This window comes from Oncorhynchus keta, chromosome 35, assembly GCF_023373465.1.
Source record: "Oncorhynchus keta strain PuntledgeMale-10-30-2019 chromosome 35, Oket_V2, whole genome shotgun sequence".
Lineage (NCBI taxonomy): Eukaryota > Metazoa > Chordata > Actinopteri > Salmoniformes > Salmonidae > Oncorhynchus > Oncorhynchus keta.
The window spans coordinates 19,693,955-19,713,463 of NC_068455.1; the positions used below are offsets into that span (position 1 = coordinate 19,693,955).

General features: G+C 43.4%; 1 protein-coding gene and 1 long non-coding RNA gene across 7 annotated transcripts in view; one reads left to right on the forward strand and one right to left on the reverse strand.

Annotated features, from left to right (window-relative positions):
* The window catches only part of LOC118369059 (neuronal PAS domain-containing protein 3-like), a 536,261-nt gene that overhangs the window by 287,538 nt on the left and 229,214 nt on the right, over positions 1-19,509 (reverse strand). For all 4 annotated transcript variants that reach the window (XM_052496674.1, XM_052496672.1, XM_052496675.1 and 1 more), the window contains one exon: positions 10,810-10,892. In XM_052496674.1, coding sequence (XP_052352634.1) covers positions 10,810-10,892 — 83 coding nt within the window. The remainder of the gene's footprint in view (positions 1-10,809; positions 10,893-19,509) is intronic.
* On the forward strand, positions 5,554-6,114 carry LOC127915898 (uncharacterized). 3 transcript variants are annotated; one of them, XR_008092818.1, is made up of 4 exons: positions 5,565-5,605; positions 5,651-5,692; positions 5,780-5,821; positions 5,909-6,114. It is a non-coding gene; the product is annotated as an uncharacterized LOC127915898 (long non-coding RNA). The 3 variants fall into 3 exon arrangements; XR_008092819.1 differs by having other exon boundaries at positions 5,954-6,114; XR_008092820.1 differs by lacking the exon at positions 5,651-5,692 and having other exon boundaries at positions 5,554-5,605.

The following is a 19,509-nucleotide window of genomic DNA, read 5'->3' on the forward strand; positions in this document are numbered from 1 at the left end:
CTTCCTATGACTCCTGTCTTCCTATGACTCCTGTCTTCCTATGACACCTGTCTTCCTATGACTCCTGTCTTCCTATGACTCCTGTCTTCCTATGACACCTGTACCCAGAGCACACCTGTCTTCCTATGACACCTGTCTTCCTATGACTCCTGTCTTCCTATGACTCCTATCTTCCTATGACACCTGTCTTCCTATGACTCCTGTCTTCCTATGACACCTGTACCCAGAGTACACCTGTCTTCCTATAACACCTGTCTTCCTATGACTCCTGTCTTCCTATGACTCCTGTCTTCCTATGACACCTGTCTTCCTATGACTCCTGTCTTCCTATGCCTCCTGTCTTCCTATGACACCTGTACCCAGAGCACACCTGTCTTCCTATAGCACCTGTCTTCCTATGACTCCTGTCTTCCTATGACTCCTGTCTTCCTATGACTCCTGTCTTCCTATGACTCCTGTCTTCCTATGACACCTGTCTTCCTATGACTCATGTCTTCCTATGAAACCTGTACCCAGAGCACACCTGTCTTCCTATGACTCCTGTCTTCCTATGACACCTGTACCCAGAGCACACCTGTCTTCCTATGACTCCTGTCTTCCTATGACTCCTGTCTTCCTATGACACCTGTCTTCCTATGACTCCTGTCTTCCTATGACACCTGTCTTCCCATTGACACCTGTCTTCCGAGCACACCTGTCTTCCTATAGCACCTGTCTTCCTATGACTCCTGTCTTCCTATGACTCCTGTCTTCCTATGACTCCTGTCTTCCTATGACTCCTGTCTTCCTATGACACCTGTCTTCCTATGACACCTGTCTTCCTATGACTCCTGTCTTCCTATGACACCTGTCTTCCTATGACACCTGTCTTCCTATGACACCTGTCTTCCTATGACTCCTGTCTTCCTATGACACCTGTACCCAGAGCACACCTGTCTTCCTATGACACCTGTCTTCCTATGACACCTGTCTTCCTATGACTCCTGTCTTCCTATGACTCGTGTCTTCCTATGACACCTGTCTTACTATGACTCCTGTCTTCCTATGACTCCTGTCTTCCTATGACACCTGTCTTCCTATGACACCTGTCTTCCTATGACTCCTGTCTTCCTATGACACCTGTACCCAGAGCACACCTGTCTTCCTATAGCACCTGTACCCAGAGCACACCTGTCTTCCTATAGCACCTGTCTTCCTATGACTCCTGTCTTCCTATGACTCCTGTCTTCCTATGACACCTGTCTTCCTATGACACCTGTCTTCCTATGACTCCTGTCTTCCTATGCCTCCTGTCTTCCTATGACACCTGTACCCAGAGCACACCTGTCTTCCTATGACTCCTGTATTCCCATGACTCCTGTCTTCCTATGACTCCTGTCTTCCTATGACTCCTGTCTTCCTATGACACCTGTCTTCCTATGACACCTGTACTGTGCATCCACCATGCATCTGCTGACATCTGTACATCAATAACAACTGTGCCTGTCTGCCTTCCCGTTCTAACCCAGACTCCATAGACCTCACATCCGCAGCCAGCCAGCCAGGGCCGGGCCTATCACTGTCTCTGACTGCACCTCAATGACTACTCTGACACATTGGGCAGTCAGCCTCTCACCTTTCTTGCCCCAAATGACTATGTAAATCACACTGAAATGTTTTCATCAACTTGAAATATTTTACATGTAGAGAACATACTAAATGAATTCAGTGGACAGTCTGTCTGTCTGTCTGTCTGCCTGTGTGGGTGTATATGTGTGCGTGCTGTGTGTGTGTGTGTCTGCCTGTGTGTGTGTCTGTCTGTCTGTCTGTGCTGTGTGTGTGTGTGTGTGTGTGCCTGTGTGTCTGTCTGTCTGTCTGTGTGTGGTGTATGTGTGTGTATATGTGTGTGTGTGTGTGTGTGTGTGTGTGTGTATATGTGTGTGTGTGTGTGTGTGTGTGTGTGTGTGTGTGTGTGTGTGTGTGTGTGTGTGTGTGTGTGTGTGTGTGTGTGTGTGTGTGTGTGTGTGTGTGTGTGTGTGTGTGTGTGTGTGTGTGTGTGTGTGTGTGTGTGTGTGTGTGTGTGTGTGTGTGTGTGTGTGTGTGTGTGTGAGAGAGAATGTAAATTCCCCTCCCATTATGTTATGCAAGGTAGTGAACCACAGCAAGAAGGGTTCTGACATGTTTGCTTTCAACAGCACATTAGTAAACAAAAGGATAACTATCAAGTATGGGAGACAGCGGCTTTCAACGAGGAGAGATAAAAGCTTGGAGTGGTGACCCTTTACAGTGCAGAGAGAGACTGAAACATCAGACCTGCCTTTCTACCAACAGACAGTACTATACGTGGATTTCTGAAAAATACTTTTTTTTTGCACTGATAAATACATCCATGGCAGATAAAAATCCATGCAATTTGTGTATGGTTGGTTGACATGGCAATTTGACAAAAATCACAAAACAATGTACATTTATCGTAAACTGATCACGACTAAAGTATTGTTACACAGCTGTGCCATGGCCACCTGCAATTAAAGTGAAATGAATGCCTAAATGAATGCCTATGGCTCAGACCCTGGTGGCCTACGAAAAGACAACAACAGAGTCTTTATATGACAAATTAGCAAGTAGAGACGGTCTGTACTGCAGTCTTAGTTAACATTGGTAGCGCTGGGGATAGAATGAATGGTGCTACCTCTAGGACTGCTCCCACCATAGATAGGCAGTATACGTCTGTGTTGGGTGTGACAGAAGCACAGTGGAGCTGCCTAGGCATGTTGTAATGGCTCACATTCCTAGACTGTTTTGTCTGGGGGGCAGACCAGAGCACAAAGGCCAGCTTCAGGACTTTCCCAATTAACCTCTGGCTTTATCCCTTCCCAACAAGAGGAACAATGGGTTGTACGAACTGCGATCAATAGACAGAGAAGTGATAGACAGAGCCGTTCTGAATAATCTGTGGAGAGGAGAGGAGGAGAGAATAGTGGAGGGGAGGAGGGGAGGGGAGTGGAGATCCTGGATCTGTCTGTGACACTGGGAGGAGGAGGAGGGGAGGGGAGTGGAGATCCTGGATCTGTCTGTGACACTGGGAGGAGGAGGAGGGGAGGGGAGGGGAGTGGAGATCCTGGATCTGTCTGTGGCACTGGGAGGAGGAGAGGGGAGTGGAGATCCTGGATCTGTCTGTGGCACTGGGAGGAGGAGGAGAGAATAGTGGAGGGGAGGGGAGTGGAGATCCTGGATCTGTCTGTGGCACTGGGAGGAGGAGGAGAGAATAGTGGAGGGGAGGGGAGTGGAGATCCTGGATCTGTCTGTGGCACTGGGAGGAGGAGGAGGAGAAAAATGTCTCCATTCTCCTCTAAGTAGGCCTACAAACCAGAACTGTTGTCACCAACTGCTCATCAACCACAGAGGCATAGAGCCATGATGCCAATTTTTTTACCGACCACAAATCAACCTGCGATTACAACTTGTGACAGCTGCCCACAGACGGGCCTCAAACACACAGCCCCGGCTCCTCCTTGATGTTATGCAAATGTAAACAGCTGTCATTTCTAAAGCAGACGTCTTTCTCTGCTTCCGCTGGTGTGGAGATTGAAGGGGTTTGAGAACCAAGGGCTTTTTGAAAAAGAGCGCCATTATCACACAAGTCTGACTCGCTGAAAACAACAAACGCTACAAAGCTAAACAAACAAAGAGCGAGAGAAAATACAACCACAGAAGAGAAGTCAAGATGAAATACGTGTGTGTGGGACCTTTAAGATGTGCGGCATATGAAGGTGTGTTGGGTGTCCTGTCCCCCTTGCGCTCCACAGGTGCTGACAGAAGCTGGGAGTCTTTCTACTCTTCACAACAGCCTTTCTGTAATTAGTCTGGCCGTCACTACGCTCTGCCTCACATGCTGTTGATTCTCTATCATTTAAAAAGACATCAAACACGGCTTCTTTTAATAACTCCCAACAAAGAGCCATTTTGCATATAGAATACACAAAACTTTTCTGCATTACGTTTCTGCATGTATGCCCTCATGTCCTTTAAAGAAGTGAGAGTGCTACTACCCACAATCAATGATGATCACTGCTTCAAAAGAGAGTCAATTCTTCACATTCCGTCACACACTATTTGAAGCCTGGAACAGACAACAGAGCAGACAACAAGAGAGACAGATCTATTTCATCCCAGTAGGGATGAAGTCGTAGTGTGATGACTCATTCAGAGTCAAGGTGACTGAACTGTCTCTGACTGAACAGAGAGCATTGAGGGGGAGGGCGGAGTCCTGAGGGTGGTAAAGGTCAGGGCAAAAGGGTGCCCCCTTCACGTGCGTGACCAGAAACATTCACTGTCTGAGGCTCTGTGGTAAACTACTGTCTAATTAAACTAACAACTCTATGCAGCAATATAGATCAGAGAGAGAAAGACAGAGAGACACAGAGAGACAGAACAAGTGACAGAAAGACAGAGAGAGAGAGAGCCATAGAGAGAGACAGAGTAAGAGACACAGAGAGACACAGACAAAGAGAGAGACAAAGAGAGAGACAGACATACACACACAGAGAGAGCGAGAGAGAGAGAACACTGTATATAGATATAATATGACATTTGAAATGTCTTTCTTTATTCATTTGGAACCTCTGTGAGTGTAATGTTTACTGTTCATTTTTATTGTTAATTTCACTTTTGTTTATTATCTACTTCACTTGCTTTGGCAATGTTAACATATGTTTACCATGCCAATAAAGTCCCTTACATTGAATTGAATTGAATTGAGAGAGAGAGAGAGAGCGAGAGAGAGAGAGAGAGAGAGAGAGAGAGAGAGAGAGAGAGAGAGAGAGAGAGAGAGAGAGAGAGAGAGAGAGAGAGAGAGAGAGAGGGTGAGGGAGAGAGAGAGAGAGAAGCATCCACCCACCCTCTACCCCTGACTCTGCTGAGTCCCTTTATCATGCTTTATCAAAGTAACCCAAAAATATTACAGGTCAGCGATATAAATGCTAATATTTAGTGTGGTGAGAGATTTCTTACACCGACCACCCAAATCGATCAACCCATTGCGGTTAATGACCTTAACACACAGGGCTCCCTCTAGGTTACAGGTAAAAACATGCACCTTAACACACAGGGCTCCCTCTAGGTTACAGGTAAAAACATGCACCTTAACACACAGGGCTCCCTCTAGGTTACAGGTAAAAACATGCACCTTAACACACAGGGCTCCCTCTAGGTTACAGGTAAAAACATGCACCTTAACACACAGGGCTCCCTCTAGTTTACAGGTAAAAACATGCACCTTAACACACAGGGCTCCCTCTAGGTTACAGGTAAAAACATGCACCTTAACACACAGGGCTCCCTCTAGGTTACAGGTAAAAACATGCACCTTAACACACAGGGCTCCCTCTAGGTTACAGGTAAAAACATGCACCCTAACACACAGGGCTCCCTCTAGGTTACAGGTAAAAACATGCACCTTAACACACAGGGCTCCCTCTAGGTTACAGGTAAAAACATGCACCTTAACACGCCTTAGGTTACAAAACGCTCCCTCTAGGTTACAGGTAAAAACATGCACCTTAACACACAGGGCTCCCTCTAGGTTACAGGTAAAAACATGCACCTTAACACACGCTCCCTCTAGGTTACAGGTAAAAACATGCACCTTAACACACAGGGCTCCCTCTAGGTTACAGGTAAAAACATGCACCTTAACACACGCTCCCTCTAGGTTACAGGTAAAAACATGCACCTTAACACACAGGGCTCCCTCTAGGTTACAGGTAAAAACATGCACCCTAACACACGCTCCCTCTAGGTTACAGGTAAAAACATGCACCCTAACACACGCTCCCTCTAGGTTACAGGTAAAAACATGCACCCTAACACACGCTCCCTCTAGGTTACAGGTAAAAACATGCACCTTAACACACAGGGCTCCCTCTAGGTTACAGGTAAAAACATGCACCTTAACACACAGGGCTCCCTCTAGGTTACAGGTAAAAACATGCACCTTAACACACAGGGCTCCCTCTAGGTTACAGGTAAAAACATGCACCTTAACACACAGGGCTCCCTCTAGGTTACAGGTAAAAACATGCACCCTAACCCAGCCTTCTATAGCTACACACACCTTCCATCAACAAGCTCAAGCTCTACCCTCCCGATTAGTCCCTGTGGGCCTGTCTATCTGTTTTGGCAGCATGACTATGGAGCTACTGTAGCTACTGTGAATAGTTCCCATTTGTTACCAGAGTGAAAAAATACATTAAAAAAAATAATCCACGGCAGCAATTGCACCCAATGTCCTCTGTAACATCTGAGTGTGAGTGATGTGACACAGGGGTAGAGGGGACGGAGAAAAAAACAAAGGGCTTACTTCCACCACGAAGACAGGGGCAGCTGCCAACCTCTGCTGAACTCCGCATATTAAATCAGTTCATTGATTATCTGGGTTGACAAAACTCGTCGTAAACGTATTCAATGTATTTTGGCCTGAAAAGAAAAAGGCCACAGAAGACTTGTTTGAATGCAGCCCCGTTCTCAGGTCAACTGGTTCAGTCAAAGAAGCGTGCATCACAAAGCGACCATGGGAGCGGCTAGCTGGGGACCAGGACACAATGAGAGGGAAGTGCCTGAGCTCCCCAGAGCTCTTAACCCGGCCCCATTCTCACACACACAGGGCAGTATTAATCCTGTGTCACATGACTAGGTCCAGACAGGAGGCAAGCACAGTGCCGGGGGACATTTACACTCACTCTGTCAGATTAAACAGCAACCCAACCCAGCGCAGTGCTGCTAGGGCTGTCACTGTTCCTACTGCTCTGACAGGCATGCCTCCTGGTAATAGACGTGTAGAGCACAGGTGCACTTCTCAACCAGACAAATGGGTCATAGCTGAATATATTTGATTTATCCTTGTAATAACTGTTATTGTCATGTACTTTTCTATTACTTCATAGACAGTGTAAGTAAAAACATGCTGAAACAGGGCTGTAAAAAAAGTGTTACCATTTCACAAATGTCTTAAATAAAGTGGTTACACATTCTTTAATATACATTTTTCGTGATATCCAATTGGTAGTTACAGTCTTGTCCAATCGCTGCAACTCCCCTACGGACTCAGGAGAGGCGAAGGTTGAGAGTCATGCGTCCTCCGAAACAGGACATTGCCAAGCCGCACTGCTTCTTGATACACTGCTCGCTTAACCCAGAAGCCAGCTGCACCAATGTGTCAGAAGAAACACTGTCCAGCTGGTGACCAGAGTCAGCATGCAGGCGCCCAGCCCTCCACAAGGAGTCACTAGAGCGTGCTGGGACAAGGAAATCCCGGCGGGCCAAAACCTTCCATAACCTGGACGAGGCTGGGCCAATTGTGCCCAACCTTATGGATCTCCTGGTCGAACCCGGGTCTGTAGTGACGCCTCAAGTAGTGATCGCTGCGCCACTCGGGAGGCCTGATTACACATTCTACTGTATAAGTGTTTGAACAGTTTCGACTGTTGTCATTGCAATATTTTGAGTTAAGTAGAATTGTAAGGGAGAAAAGATCAAATTTACTGCTAGTGCTTTTTATTGAGTCTGGTTTTGATTACGCAGAGCCATAGTCGCTCAGAGTAATGAGGACTGGTTAGGCCCTGAGTGGCAAGACAGGCAGGTAGTGTAGAGCAGAGAGGAGCTCATCAAACCATCCTCTTTATTAGCACTATCAAACCCAGTCTAATCTGTTGAAAATTAGTCGCTGTGCTCAACAAGTAATTACTGCCTTGCATTCATTATTAGTTCATTTTCTACAAATCAATCACCAGCCGTGCATGCTTTTTTAAAAAGTCATCCTAAAACTTTTCACAATCAATTAAGCAGAAGATTAATGGGGCCAATTTGCCAGGAACAAGTCCTTCCTTGAAAAGGCCACGCCTCGACAGACTTCCAGCCTGCTATTGATGTTAATGATATATTTCCGCTTTCTTGTCAGACACTTAACCTGTCGCAGGGAAAGTGTTCACTTATCATGAGTGGGGGCTACTGCCGTGACGCTGCGTCACAGTACCATGGACAACCCAGTTCAGTGACGTTTTGAAATGAAGGCTTGTCAGTGGGTGACCGTTGCGAGTTTCAATTAAATTCAATACAACTTTATTCATACCCTCAGATGCAATAAAAAAAATGCATAGCCAGATTACAAATATCAACATCCTACATATACAGTATCACAGACATCAGTTGCCGTTTCTGTCATTTAAATCAATATTGAAATCAAGGTTGTTCGCTGCATTTATTTACCATTCGGGAAACATCTTCCTCCCTCCTCTTTCTTTCTAACTCTCTAAACCTGGGGATCTTAAGTAAATACAGGAAGACGTCACTTTCAATTCAGTCCATGTTTAATAGGGAACAGACCTGCTGCATAAGGCTGTCACTGTGTTCTCAGGGGACGACAGGTGACAGCGTCTCTGCTGCAACCTCTGTATTTGTGTTCACTTCCTGCATGAGAACCCACTATTCACAATATGAGGCTGGGAGGGAGCAGCACACTGGATAAGACGTGACCTGAAGGACATTTTTTATATATATTTTATCAATAAACATAAGCAATATAATGAGCTACTGCAATTTCTGTGTGCCTATTTGAATAAAATGCATCGAATAACATGATATGGATACTGTGGCAATCCAGGTTAAAATGTAGATTACAAGAAAAACTATGATAGCTAGATGATCTGCAACTCCTGACAGTCAGCATGGTTACCAACTTATACTTTTTTATATCAGCTGTAGTATCAAATTATGTTTCTTGCTTTACTGATTCAAAGCAAACCTTTGGGCTTACAGTTGAAGTCAGAAGCTTACACCTTAGCCAAAAAACATTTAAACTCAGTTTTCACAATTCCTGACATTTAATCCTTTAGCCAATTTGCCACAACTTTGGAAGTATGCTTGGGGTCATTGTCCATTTGGAAGACCCATTTGCGACCAAGCTTTAACCTCCTGAAAGATGTCTTGAGATGTGGCTTCAATATATCCACATAATTTTCCTCCCTCATGATGCCATCTATTTTGTGAAGTGCACCAGTCTCTCCTGCAGCAAAGCACCCCCACAACATGATGCTGCCACCCCTGTGCTTCACGGTTGGGATGGTGTTCTTCGGTTTGCAAGCCTCCTCCTTTTTCCTCCAAACATAACGATGGTCATTATGGCCAAACAGTTATATTTTTGTTTCATCAGACCAGAGGACATTTCTCCTAAAAGTACGACCTTAGTCCCCATGTGCAGTTGCAAACCATAGTCTGGCTTTTTTATGGAAGTTTTGGAGCAGAAGATTCTTCCTTGCTGAGCTGCCTTTCAGGTTATGTCGATATAGGACTCATTTTACTGTGGATATAGATCATTTTGTACCTGTTTCCTCCAGCATCTTCAGAGGGTCCTTTGTTCTGGGATTGATTTGCAATTTTGATTTGCATCTCTAGGAGACAGAACGCGTCTCCTTCCTGAGCGGTATGACGGCTGCGTGGTCCCATGGTGTTTATACTTGCACACTATTGTTTGTACAGATGAACGTGGAAAAATAGTTGGAAAAATGACTTGTGTCATGCACAAAGTAGACGTCCTAACCGACTTGCCAAAACTATAGTTTGTTAACAAGAAATTTGTGGAGTGGTTGAAAAACGAGTTTGAATGACGTATGTAAACTTCCGACTTCAACTGTATGTACAGAGATAAGCAGCACTAAAAAGCAGCAATAAAAAGATAAATGCAAAATACCCTCAGGACTAACCCAGTTAACCATGATCCTAGTTTCTTCAAAAAAGATAAATGCAAAATACCCTCAGGACTAACCCAGTTAACCATGATCCTAGTTTCCTCAAAAAAGATAAATGCAAAATACCCTCAGGACTAACCCAGTTAACCATGATCCTAGTTTCCTCAAAAAAGATAAATGCAAAATACCCTCAGGACTAACCCAGTTAACCATGATCCTAGTTTCCTCAAAAAAGCTAAATGCAAAATACCCTCAGGACTAACCCAGTTAACCATGATCCTAGTTTCCTCAAAAAAGCTAAATGCAAAATACCCTCAGGACTAACCCAGTTAACCATGATCCTAGTTTCCTCAAAAAAGCTAAATGCAAAATACCCTCAGGACTAACCCAGTTAACCATGATCCTAGTTTCCTCATTCCATTTAATAATTCAACTTTACTGCAATAAAAATACATCAAATAAGGTACAGCCTAGATTACATAAGAAACTAAAATGTGAATATGTCATTACTGAGTATTAGGTATATCATAAACATTAAGCATGGATTTGCCAAATGCAACATTTTTATGGATGAAACATTTCTGTATGCTATAAAAGATTGTATGTTCAAGAAATGCTAAAAGTTCAAAACTTTATCCTGTGTGTCTCAGTTGGTTTTGTAAGAGCATGGCGCCAGCAGCAATGCCAAGGTTGTTGGTTCAATTCCCAGAGGGATCACATACACATATAAATGGACTGTTTTCACTCACTGTACTGTATGTCGCTTTGGATAAAAGCTTTTCCTTAGTGTCAGGTCCTTTGAATCATTTTGTTGGTCCATGAAGAAAAGCAAGATATCAACAGAAGTCAGTAATAAACCGTGTGAATAGTCTGAGGTGTTGAGTTACTATGCTGTTAGGGTTTTCTAAAGTCCTTGGCTTTCCAGATTTCAGGAGGGAAAACGCAGAACATCTGGGAATCCTCCAACCACAGGAAATCACCAGAATATTGTAACCCTAGTAACTGTACTATAGAGTTAATACCAGGTCTGTTAGATGGGGTGATGGTGCATGTGGGACAGGACAGGTGTGTTCTCATCTCATCCTACCTGCAATATGTGGCTCCCGAGGTGTGGCTCAAAGATCTCTGAGGCTACCGCACTGGGAGTCCTCCTTCGCTGATCTCCTATAGCTGCACACACACAATAGAACAGAACAGACAGAGCCACAGTGAGACAGACAGACTGGGCAGGCATGAGACACACACACACACTAACAAGCATGCACAGACACACACACACCAGGGCTGCACAATTAATCAAATTCACATCAAAATCATAATACTAACATGTGCAATATCCATATCAGAAGAGATCCATATCGCATACAATATTTTGAAACGCATCTAAACCACATGAAACGTCCGTTTTTATAGTTTGATAAAAAAATGTATCCTCTTTCGGCAGCTTCCCACACACAACAAGCCCCGCCCCCTGTCACTCAAGCTGCACAGTTCCTCGTCCTTGCTGTTGGATTCCCTATAAGTTTACATGCTGTTCAAATGCAGTCAATCGATTTTTCCAAACAAGAATAATGCTGCTTTCCACTTAATAGTGTCTATGATTAACACAGTTTAACACAGTTCACCCAAGTGTTTTGATCTATATCGCATCATAAATTGCAAATAACACAACATTTCAGCACATATCGTGGAGCCCTAACACACACACACACACACACACACACACACACACACACACACACACACACACACACACACACACACACACACACACACACACACACACACACACACACACACACACACACACACACACTGGGCGTAACACACACACACTGGGTGGGCGGAGGTAAGACTGACTGGGTTTGTATGCACATATATCACTGTGTATTACATAAAAGTAGCTGGCGAGGCAAGCGACAGACACAGTATTAATATACAGTGAAGTACACACGCAAATACATTGTGAAAAATGTTGCTAGGGTAGTGAGAACCAATAGAAAACAGCTAAACAGCTGTAATGATAAAACAGCTGACATCATCGACCTCAAGCGTTCACTATGATAACTCTATAGTAATAAGTACTGTAGCAATGCTAACCAAAGGGCTCAACTCAAACAGTACAAGGCTATTATCAAGTGCAACCAGCTTGCATATTCAATGATTCGCTGACTGGTACAAAGTCTTATTTCTAAATGAGGGATTACATCATTCCATTGATTCATCCTCAGAGCAGACGAACCAGAAGACTGTGCCCTTAGGGCATTTTTTCAAGACTCCGAGCTTAAAAAGTAGGGAGATACACCGTGCTACCCGTTACTGCTAAAAAAATGGCCTGCGGTACATTCAAACTTAACAGACCTTGTCCCACCAGAGCTCATTATGGGGAATTTTATAACAAAGTGCTCTGTACATCATTTTCAGAGCTTAGCCAGGCGTTGGGGTAATGTTGCTGAATTAAGGGCAATTAATGATGTAATATAAACATTGAAAGGCCATTAAAGACTCTCAAAGAGCAGGAGCAAACAGGCCTCCTCGGGGAAGAAGCCAGGGGAGCAGGTTAGAGTCAGAGGCCAGGTCCCGGGTGGATGTGAGGGGGGCACAGGTTGCACAATGAGGGGCCTCTGTCCTTCACTGCATTCCGTGTTCTAGGCCAGACATGGTAATCACACTTCTACCCCTCCAGTTATGCTGTAAGCATTTATCCCTTTCCCCTCCCTGAGGAGTGGGGCCAATGCCAAACAACATGTACCGGATACATACACACACACAAATAATCATACAGGCATACACACACACCGGCACGCACACAGACTGTACTCTGGCACGGTAGGGGAGGATACAAACAAGACATGAAGCATTGGCAGGCAGAACAACTCTGACCAAACAGTTCCAGAACCCGGACAGACAGACGTACAGACAGACAGACACAGCAGGGGGAGCTAGAACCCAGTCCACCTCTAGGAGCCCTAGACTGTGGCCTCACACACCACACACACACACACACACACACACACACACACACACACACACACACACACACACACACACACACACACACACACACACACACACACACACACACACACACACACACACACACACACACACACACACACACACACACACACACACACACACACACACACACACACACACACACACACACACTGTGACCCAGCATAGATCCACTTCCCAGCACTCACACACCCGACGATCCGTTGGTTCAAACAGGCAGTTCATGTAGAACAGAGCAGAAATATCACAGATCAAAGCACACTTGACCAACTTCAATTATCATCTTTATATCCTGGCCAACAGAGTGGAGGAAATCATTATTTATCCTCTACAATGGACCTCATCATTACTCTCCCTAGCTAAAAGAGCCCTGGCATATAAGTGACAGATTGCTCTTGGGGATCTTTTGAAAACTGGAAAGTATACGTGGTTAATATTTTAGAATAAAGATGTAAAAATGTTAAACTGGAACCATTGGGGGAGGACTGCGGCCACCTTGAAGCCCCTCTTCCTGCCAACAGCTCCTTCACAGTTCTTAATAACACACACAGACATTAGCAATTCAGAGCAGCGCCTTGGGTGCAGATGGCCAATCAACTTCCGACTACTGTGTCTGACTGTCCCTGTCTCGCACACACTATATATACACACACACACACACACACACACACACACACACACACACACACACACACACACACACACACACACACACACACACACACACACACACACACACACACACACACACACACACACACACACACACACACACACACACACACACAGTCCAGGAGGCCAATTATTGTGGTGGCAATCTAGTCTAAATTTGGCTCAATCCACACAGTAGACTGATTAATAAAGGTATAGAACAGCTGGAGACAGTGATTCCATTACGTTAGCGGCTAAAACTAGCCCATTTGATTTTTACGGTTCATAAATGCAGCTTAACAAGGTCAATTTTGACATTACTTTCCCACGTTTCAATATTTAAAACGATACTTCGGGAATTTGTCAATGATGCCCTTTATCTACTTCCCCAGAGGCAGACAACCCCATGGATGCCATTTGTATGTATCTGCATCCAGTATGAAGGAAGTTAGAGGAATTTTGTGAGTCAATGCTGACGAGAATTAGCGCAATGACTTGACATCTATGGTATCTCCTAGTATGCTAGCAGTTACCAACTCTAGTTAGCAATTGCGCTTAACGCTAGTTTGCAACTTCCTTCAAACTGCAAGCAGAAACATATAAATGGTATCCTCAAGCTCATCTGACTCTGGGGAAGCAGACAAAGGGCTTCATTGCCCTTTGGAAATGGAAATGGAAAGAGGGATACCTAGTCAGTTGTACAACTGAATACATTCAACTGAAATGTGTCTTCTGCATTTAACCCAAGGGTAGAGTGACTGTAAAAACATAACTTTGACACCTATGCCAAAGTACTTATGTTTAAATTGGGGGCTTTTTCTTTTTAAGGGCTGACTAATCAGTATTAAGTATATCACCACTATATTCATACACTATTCACACACCACGGGAAGAACATTATGAAAAGCTGTATTCAAGTCATGCTGAGACAATAAGTAATGCATAGTTTAACCTTTGCTTGACAAATGTCTGCTCTATCATTTGTTGCAATAGAAAACAAACTAAATCTGATAGACTTAGCAGTAGCTACATATACCAAGAATTGACATTGCTGCTGAAAGTTATTAAACGTTTACTCTAGCGGAATCGCAAAAACACTATTAACCCAGAATCCAAATTCAAACTAACTGTGTGAGCATGTAGATCAGGGTGAAAACCTTACTTCATTAAAACTAACTGTGTGTGCATGTAGATCAGGGTGAAAACCTTCCTTCATGAAAACTAACTGTGTGTGCATGTAGATCAGGGTGAAAACCTTACTTCATTTAAACTAACTGTGTGTGCATGTAGATCAGGGTGAAAACCTTACTTCATTTAAACTAACTGTGTGTGCATGTAGATCAGGGTGAAAACCTTACTTCATTAAAACTAACTGTGTGTGCATGTAGATCAGGTGAAAACCTTACTTCATTTAAACTAACTGTGTGAGCATGTAGATCAGGGTGAAAACCTTACTTCATTAAAACTAACTGTGTGTGCATGTAGATCAGGGTGAAAACCTTACTTCATTTAAACTAACTGTGTGTGCATGTAGATCAGCATGGTGAAAACCTTACTTCATTAAAACTAACTGTGTGTGCATGTAGATCAGGGTGAAAACCTTACTTCATTTAAACTAACTGTGTGAGCATGTAGATCAGGGTGAAAACCTTACTTCATTTAAACTAACTGTGTGTGCATGTAGATCAGGGTGAAAACCTTCCTTCATTTAAACTAACTGTGTGTGCATGTAGATCAGGGTGAAAACCTTACTTCATTTAAACTAACTGTGTGTGCATGTAGATCAGGGTGAAAACCTTACTTCATTTAAACTAACTGTGTGTGCATGTAGATCAGGGTGAAAACCTTACTTCATTTAAACTAACTGTGTGTGCATGTAGATCAGGGTGAAAACCTTACTTCATTAAAACTAACTGTGTGTGCATGTAGATCAGGGTGAAAACCTTACTTCATTAAAACTAACTGTGTGTGCATGTAGATCAGGGTGAAAACCTTACTTCATTTAAACTAACTGTGTGTGCATGTAGATCAGGGTGAAAACCTTACTTCATTAAAACTAACTGTGTGTGCATGTAGATCAGGGTGAAAACCTTACTTCATTTAAACTAACTGTGTGTGCATGTAGATCAGGGTGAAAACCTTACTTCATTTAAACTAACTGTGTGTGCATGTAGATCAGGGTGAAAACCTTACTTCATTTAAACTAACTGTGTGTGCATGTAGATCAGGGTGAAAACCTTACTTCATTTAAACTAACTGTGTGTGCATGTAGATCAGGGTGAAAACCTTCCTTCATTTAAACTAACTGTGTGTGCATGTAGATCAGGGTGAAAACCTTACTTCATTTAAACTAACTGTGTGTGCATGTAGATCAGGGTGAAAACCTTACTTCATTAAAACTAACTGTGTGTGCATGTAGATCAGGGTGAAAACCTTACTTCATTAAAACTAACTGTGTGTGCATGTAGATCAGGGTGAAAACCTTACTTCATTTAAACTAACTGTGTGTGCATGTAGATCAGGGTGAAAACCTTACTTCATTTAAACTAACTGTGTGTGCATGTAGATCAGGGTGAAAACCTTCCTTCATTTAAACTAACTGTGTGTGCATGTAGATCAGGGTGAAAACCTTACTTCATTAAAACTAACTGTGTGTGCATGTAGATTCACTGGGTGAAAACCTTCCTTCATTTAAACTAACTGTGTGTGCATGTAGATCAGGGTGAAAACCTTACTTCATTTAAACTAACTGTGTGTGCATGTAGATCAGGGTGAAAACCTTCCTTCATTTAAACTAACTGTGTGTGCATGTAGATCAGGGTGAAAACCTTACTTCATTAAAACTAACTGTGTGTGCATGTAGATCAGGGTGAAAACCTTACTTCATTTAAACTAACTGTGTGTGCATGTAGATCAGGGTGAAAACCTTCCTTCATTTAAACTAACTGTGTGTGCATGTAGATCAGGGTGAAAACCTTACTTCATTTAAACTAACTGTGTGTGCATGTAGATCAGGGTGAAAACCTTACTTCATTTAAACTAACTGTGTGTGCATGTAGATCAGGGTGAAAACCTTACTTCATTTAAACTAACTGTGTGTGCATGTAGATCAGGGTGAAAACCTTACTTCATTTAAACTAACTGTGTGTGCATGTAGATCAGGGTGAAAACCTTACTTCATTTAAACTAACTGTGTGTGCATGTAGATCAGGGTGAAAACCTTACTTCATTTAAACTAACTGTGTGTGCATGTAGATCAGGGTGAAAACCTTACTTCATTTAAACTAACTGTGTGTGCATGTAGATCAGGGTGAAAACCTTACTTCATTTAAACTAACTGTGTGTGCATGTAGATCAGGGTGAAAACCTTACTTCATTAAAACTAACTGTGTGTGCATGTAGATCAGGGTGAAAACCTTACTTCATTTAAACTAACTGTGTGTGCATGTAGATCAGGGTGAAAACCTTACTTCATTTAAACTAACTGTGTGTGCATGTAGATCAGGGTGAAAACCTTACTTCATTTAAACTAATGCAGCTTTATGATGTGAAAAAATAAGTTTCTATTCACCACTCTCAATGTTTAATGTTGGCTGTTAACCATGTCACAAACAGCTTTGTTTTCAAGATGGCTATTTACTACAATTTGATTCTCAGTACAGTTGCAATTTCTGAACCACAGTGCTATTTGAAAGTCAAATCAAATCAAATGTTATTTGTCACATGCGCTGAATACAACAGGTGTAGTAGACCTTACCTGGCTTACTTACAAGCCCTTAACCAACAATGCAGTTCAAGAAATAGAGTTAAGAAAATATTTACTAAATATACTAAAGTTTAAAAAATGAATACAATCAAAAAGTAACACAAGAAAATGACATAACAATAATGAGTCAATGTAAAACGTCCACTTGATTAGTTGTTCAGCAGTCTTATGGTTTGGGGGTAGAAGCTGTTTGGTCCTAGACTTGGCGCTCCAGTATCACTTGCCGTGCGGTAGCAGAGGGAACAGTTATGTGTGTCAAAGACTACAGGTGACTGGAGTCTTTGACACCGCCTAGTATATAGGTCTTGGATGTCAGGAAGCTTGGCCGTCCACACTACCCTCTGTAGCGCTTTATGATCAGATGCCGAGCAGTAGCCATACCAGGCGATGATGAAACCGGTCAGAATGCACTCGATGGTGCAGCTGTAGAACGTTTTGAGGATCTGGGGACCCTTGTCAAATCTTTTCAGTCTCCTGAGGGGGAAAATGTGGTGTCATGCCCTCTTCACAACTGTCTTGGTGTGTTTGGGCCATGATAGTTCGTAGGTGATGTGGACACCAAGGAAATTGAAACTCTCGACCCGCTCCACTACAGCCCCGTCGATGTTAATGGAGGCCTGTTCAGCCCTCCTTTTTCTGGAGTCCATCATCAGCTCCTTCGTCTTGCTCACATTGAGGGAGTGGTTCCTAGCCTGGCACCACACTGCCAGTTCTCTGACCTCCCTATAGTCTTTCTTGTCGTTGTCGGTGATCAGGCCTACCACTGTTGTGTCATCAGCAAATTCAATGATGGTGTTGGAGTCGTGCTTGGCCACACAGTCGTGAGTGAACAGGGAGCACAGGAAGGTACTAAGCATGCACCCCTGAGAGGCCCCAGTTTTGCCTACCTTTACCACCTGGGGGCGGCCCGTCAGGAAGTCCAGGATCCAGTTGCAGAGGGAGGTGTTTAGTCCCAGGGTCTTTAGGTTAGTGATGCGTTTGGTAGGTACTATGCTGTTGAACGCTGAGCTGTAGTCAATGAACAGCATTCTCACGTAGGTGTTACCTTTGTCCAGGTGGGAAAGGGCAGTGTGGAGTGCGATTGAGAGCACAGTTGGTTAGGAGCCTGTAAAACGTCAGCCATCCCCGCCGGCGCCATTATCACAAGTCAATTTAACTTTCAGTTTTATAAGTCAACATTAGTGCTATTGTTAATTTAATGTATCATTTAATAGAAAATTGCAAACTGTCATTTCAAATCTGCAGTAATTTATTGGGAAGCTTAGCATTCCTTATTCTCTATTTTCTACATTAGAGCAGGGCTAAATGGCATCTCCGGCTCCACCAAAGACTCTGGGGCAGGTACTGCTCCACAAATTGCCAATTCAATTAACAGAGTGTAAATGCTCAACTGGCAGCTGGCACAGAAGACAGCCATTTTGGCTCTTGTCAGGCCTAATTCATCAGGCTGTCAAAGGCCTCACTGTGGGGATCCATTCTGTGGTGTGGAAACTGTGGACACTGTGTGTCAAAACTACACACACAATGGGACCAAAACTGATCTTCTAGTGACTCTCTCTCTCTCTCTCTCTCTCTCTCTCTCTCTCTCTCTCTCTCTCTCTCTCTCTCTCTCTCTCTCTCTCTCTCTCTCTCTCTCTCTCGCCAGGATGATCCCATAGTTACGTCTAGACTAACAAAAGGGAGACTTTCCTTCGGTCCACTAGCTATGGCTAGTGAGTGTCCTCAGAATAACAATGCCATTCTTATACTGTCTCCCCCGTATCAACTGCCAACAACCTTGGAAACAGCAGTCACTATGGATCCAGTCACACGATTCACCTGCTTTATTCACTTCCACCTCAATGTGCTGAATGTCAGAATAAGAACAGCGTGTTTTGTACTAATTTTTTGGGAGATCTTACAGTGCTGTGAAAAAGTATTTGCCCCTTTTGACCCCTCAACTTTAGCATATTTTTGATACTGAATCCTATCGGATCTTCAACCAAAACCTAATATTAGATAAAGGGAACTGAGTGAACAAATAACACCACAATTACATACTTATTTAATTTATGAACAAAGTTATGCAACACCCAATGTCCCTGTGTGAAAAAATCAATAACCTGTTGTGCCACCTTCAGCTGCAATGACTCCAACCAACCAAATGCTTCCTGTAGTTGTTGATGCTTCCAGTCTCTCACATCGCTGTGAATGAATTTTGGTTCACTCTTGCATGCAGAACTGATTTAACTCAGCGACATTTGTGGATTTTCAAGCATGTACTGCTCGATTCAGGTCCTGCAACTACACCTCAATTGGGATTAGTTCTGAACCTTGACTAGGCCATTCCAAACTTCAAATGTGTTGCTTTTT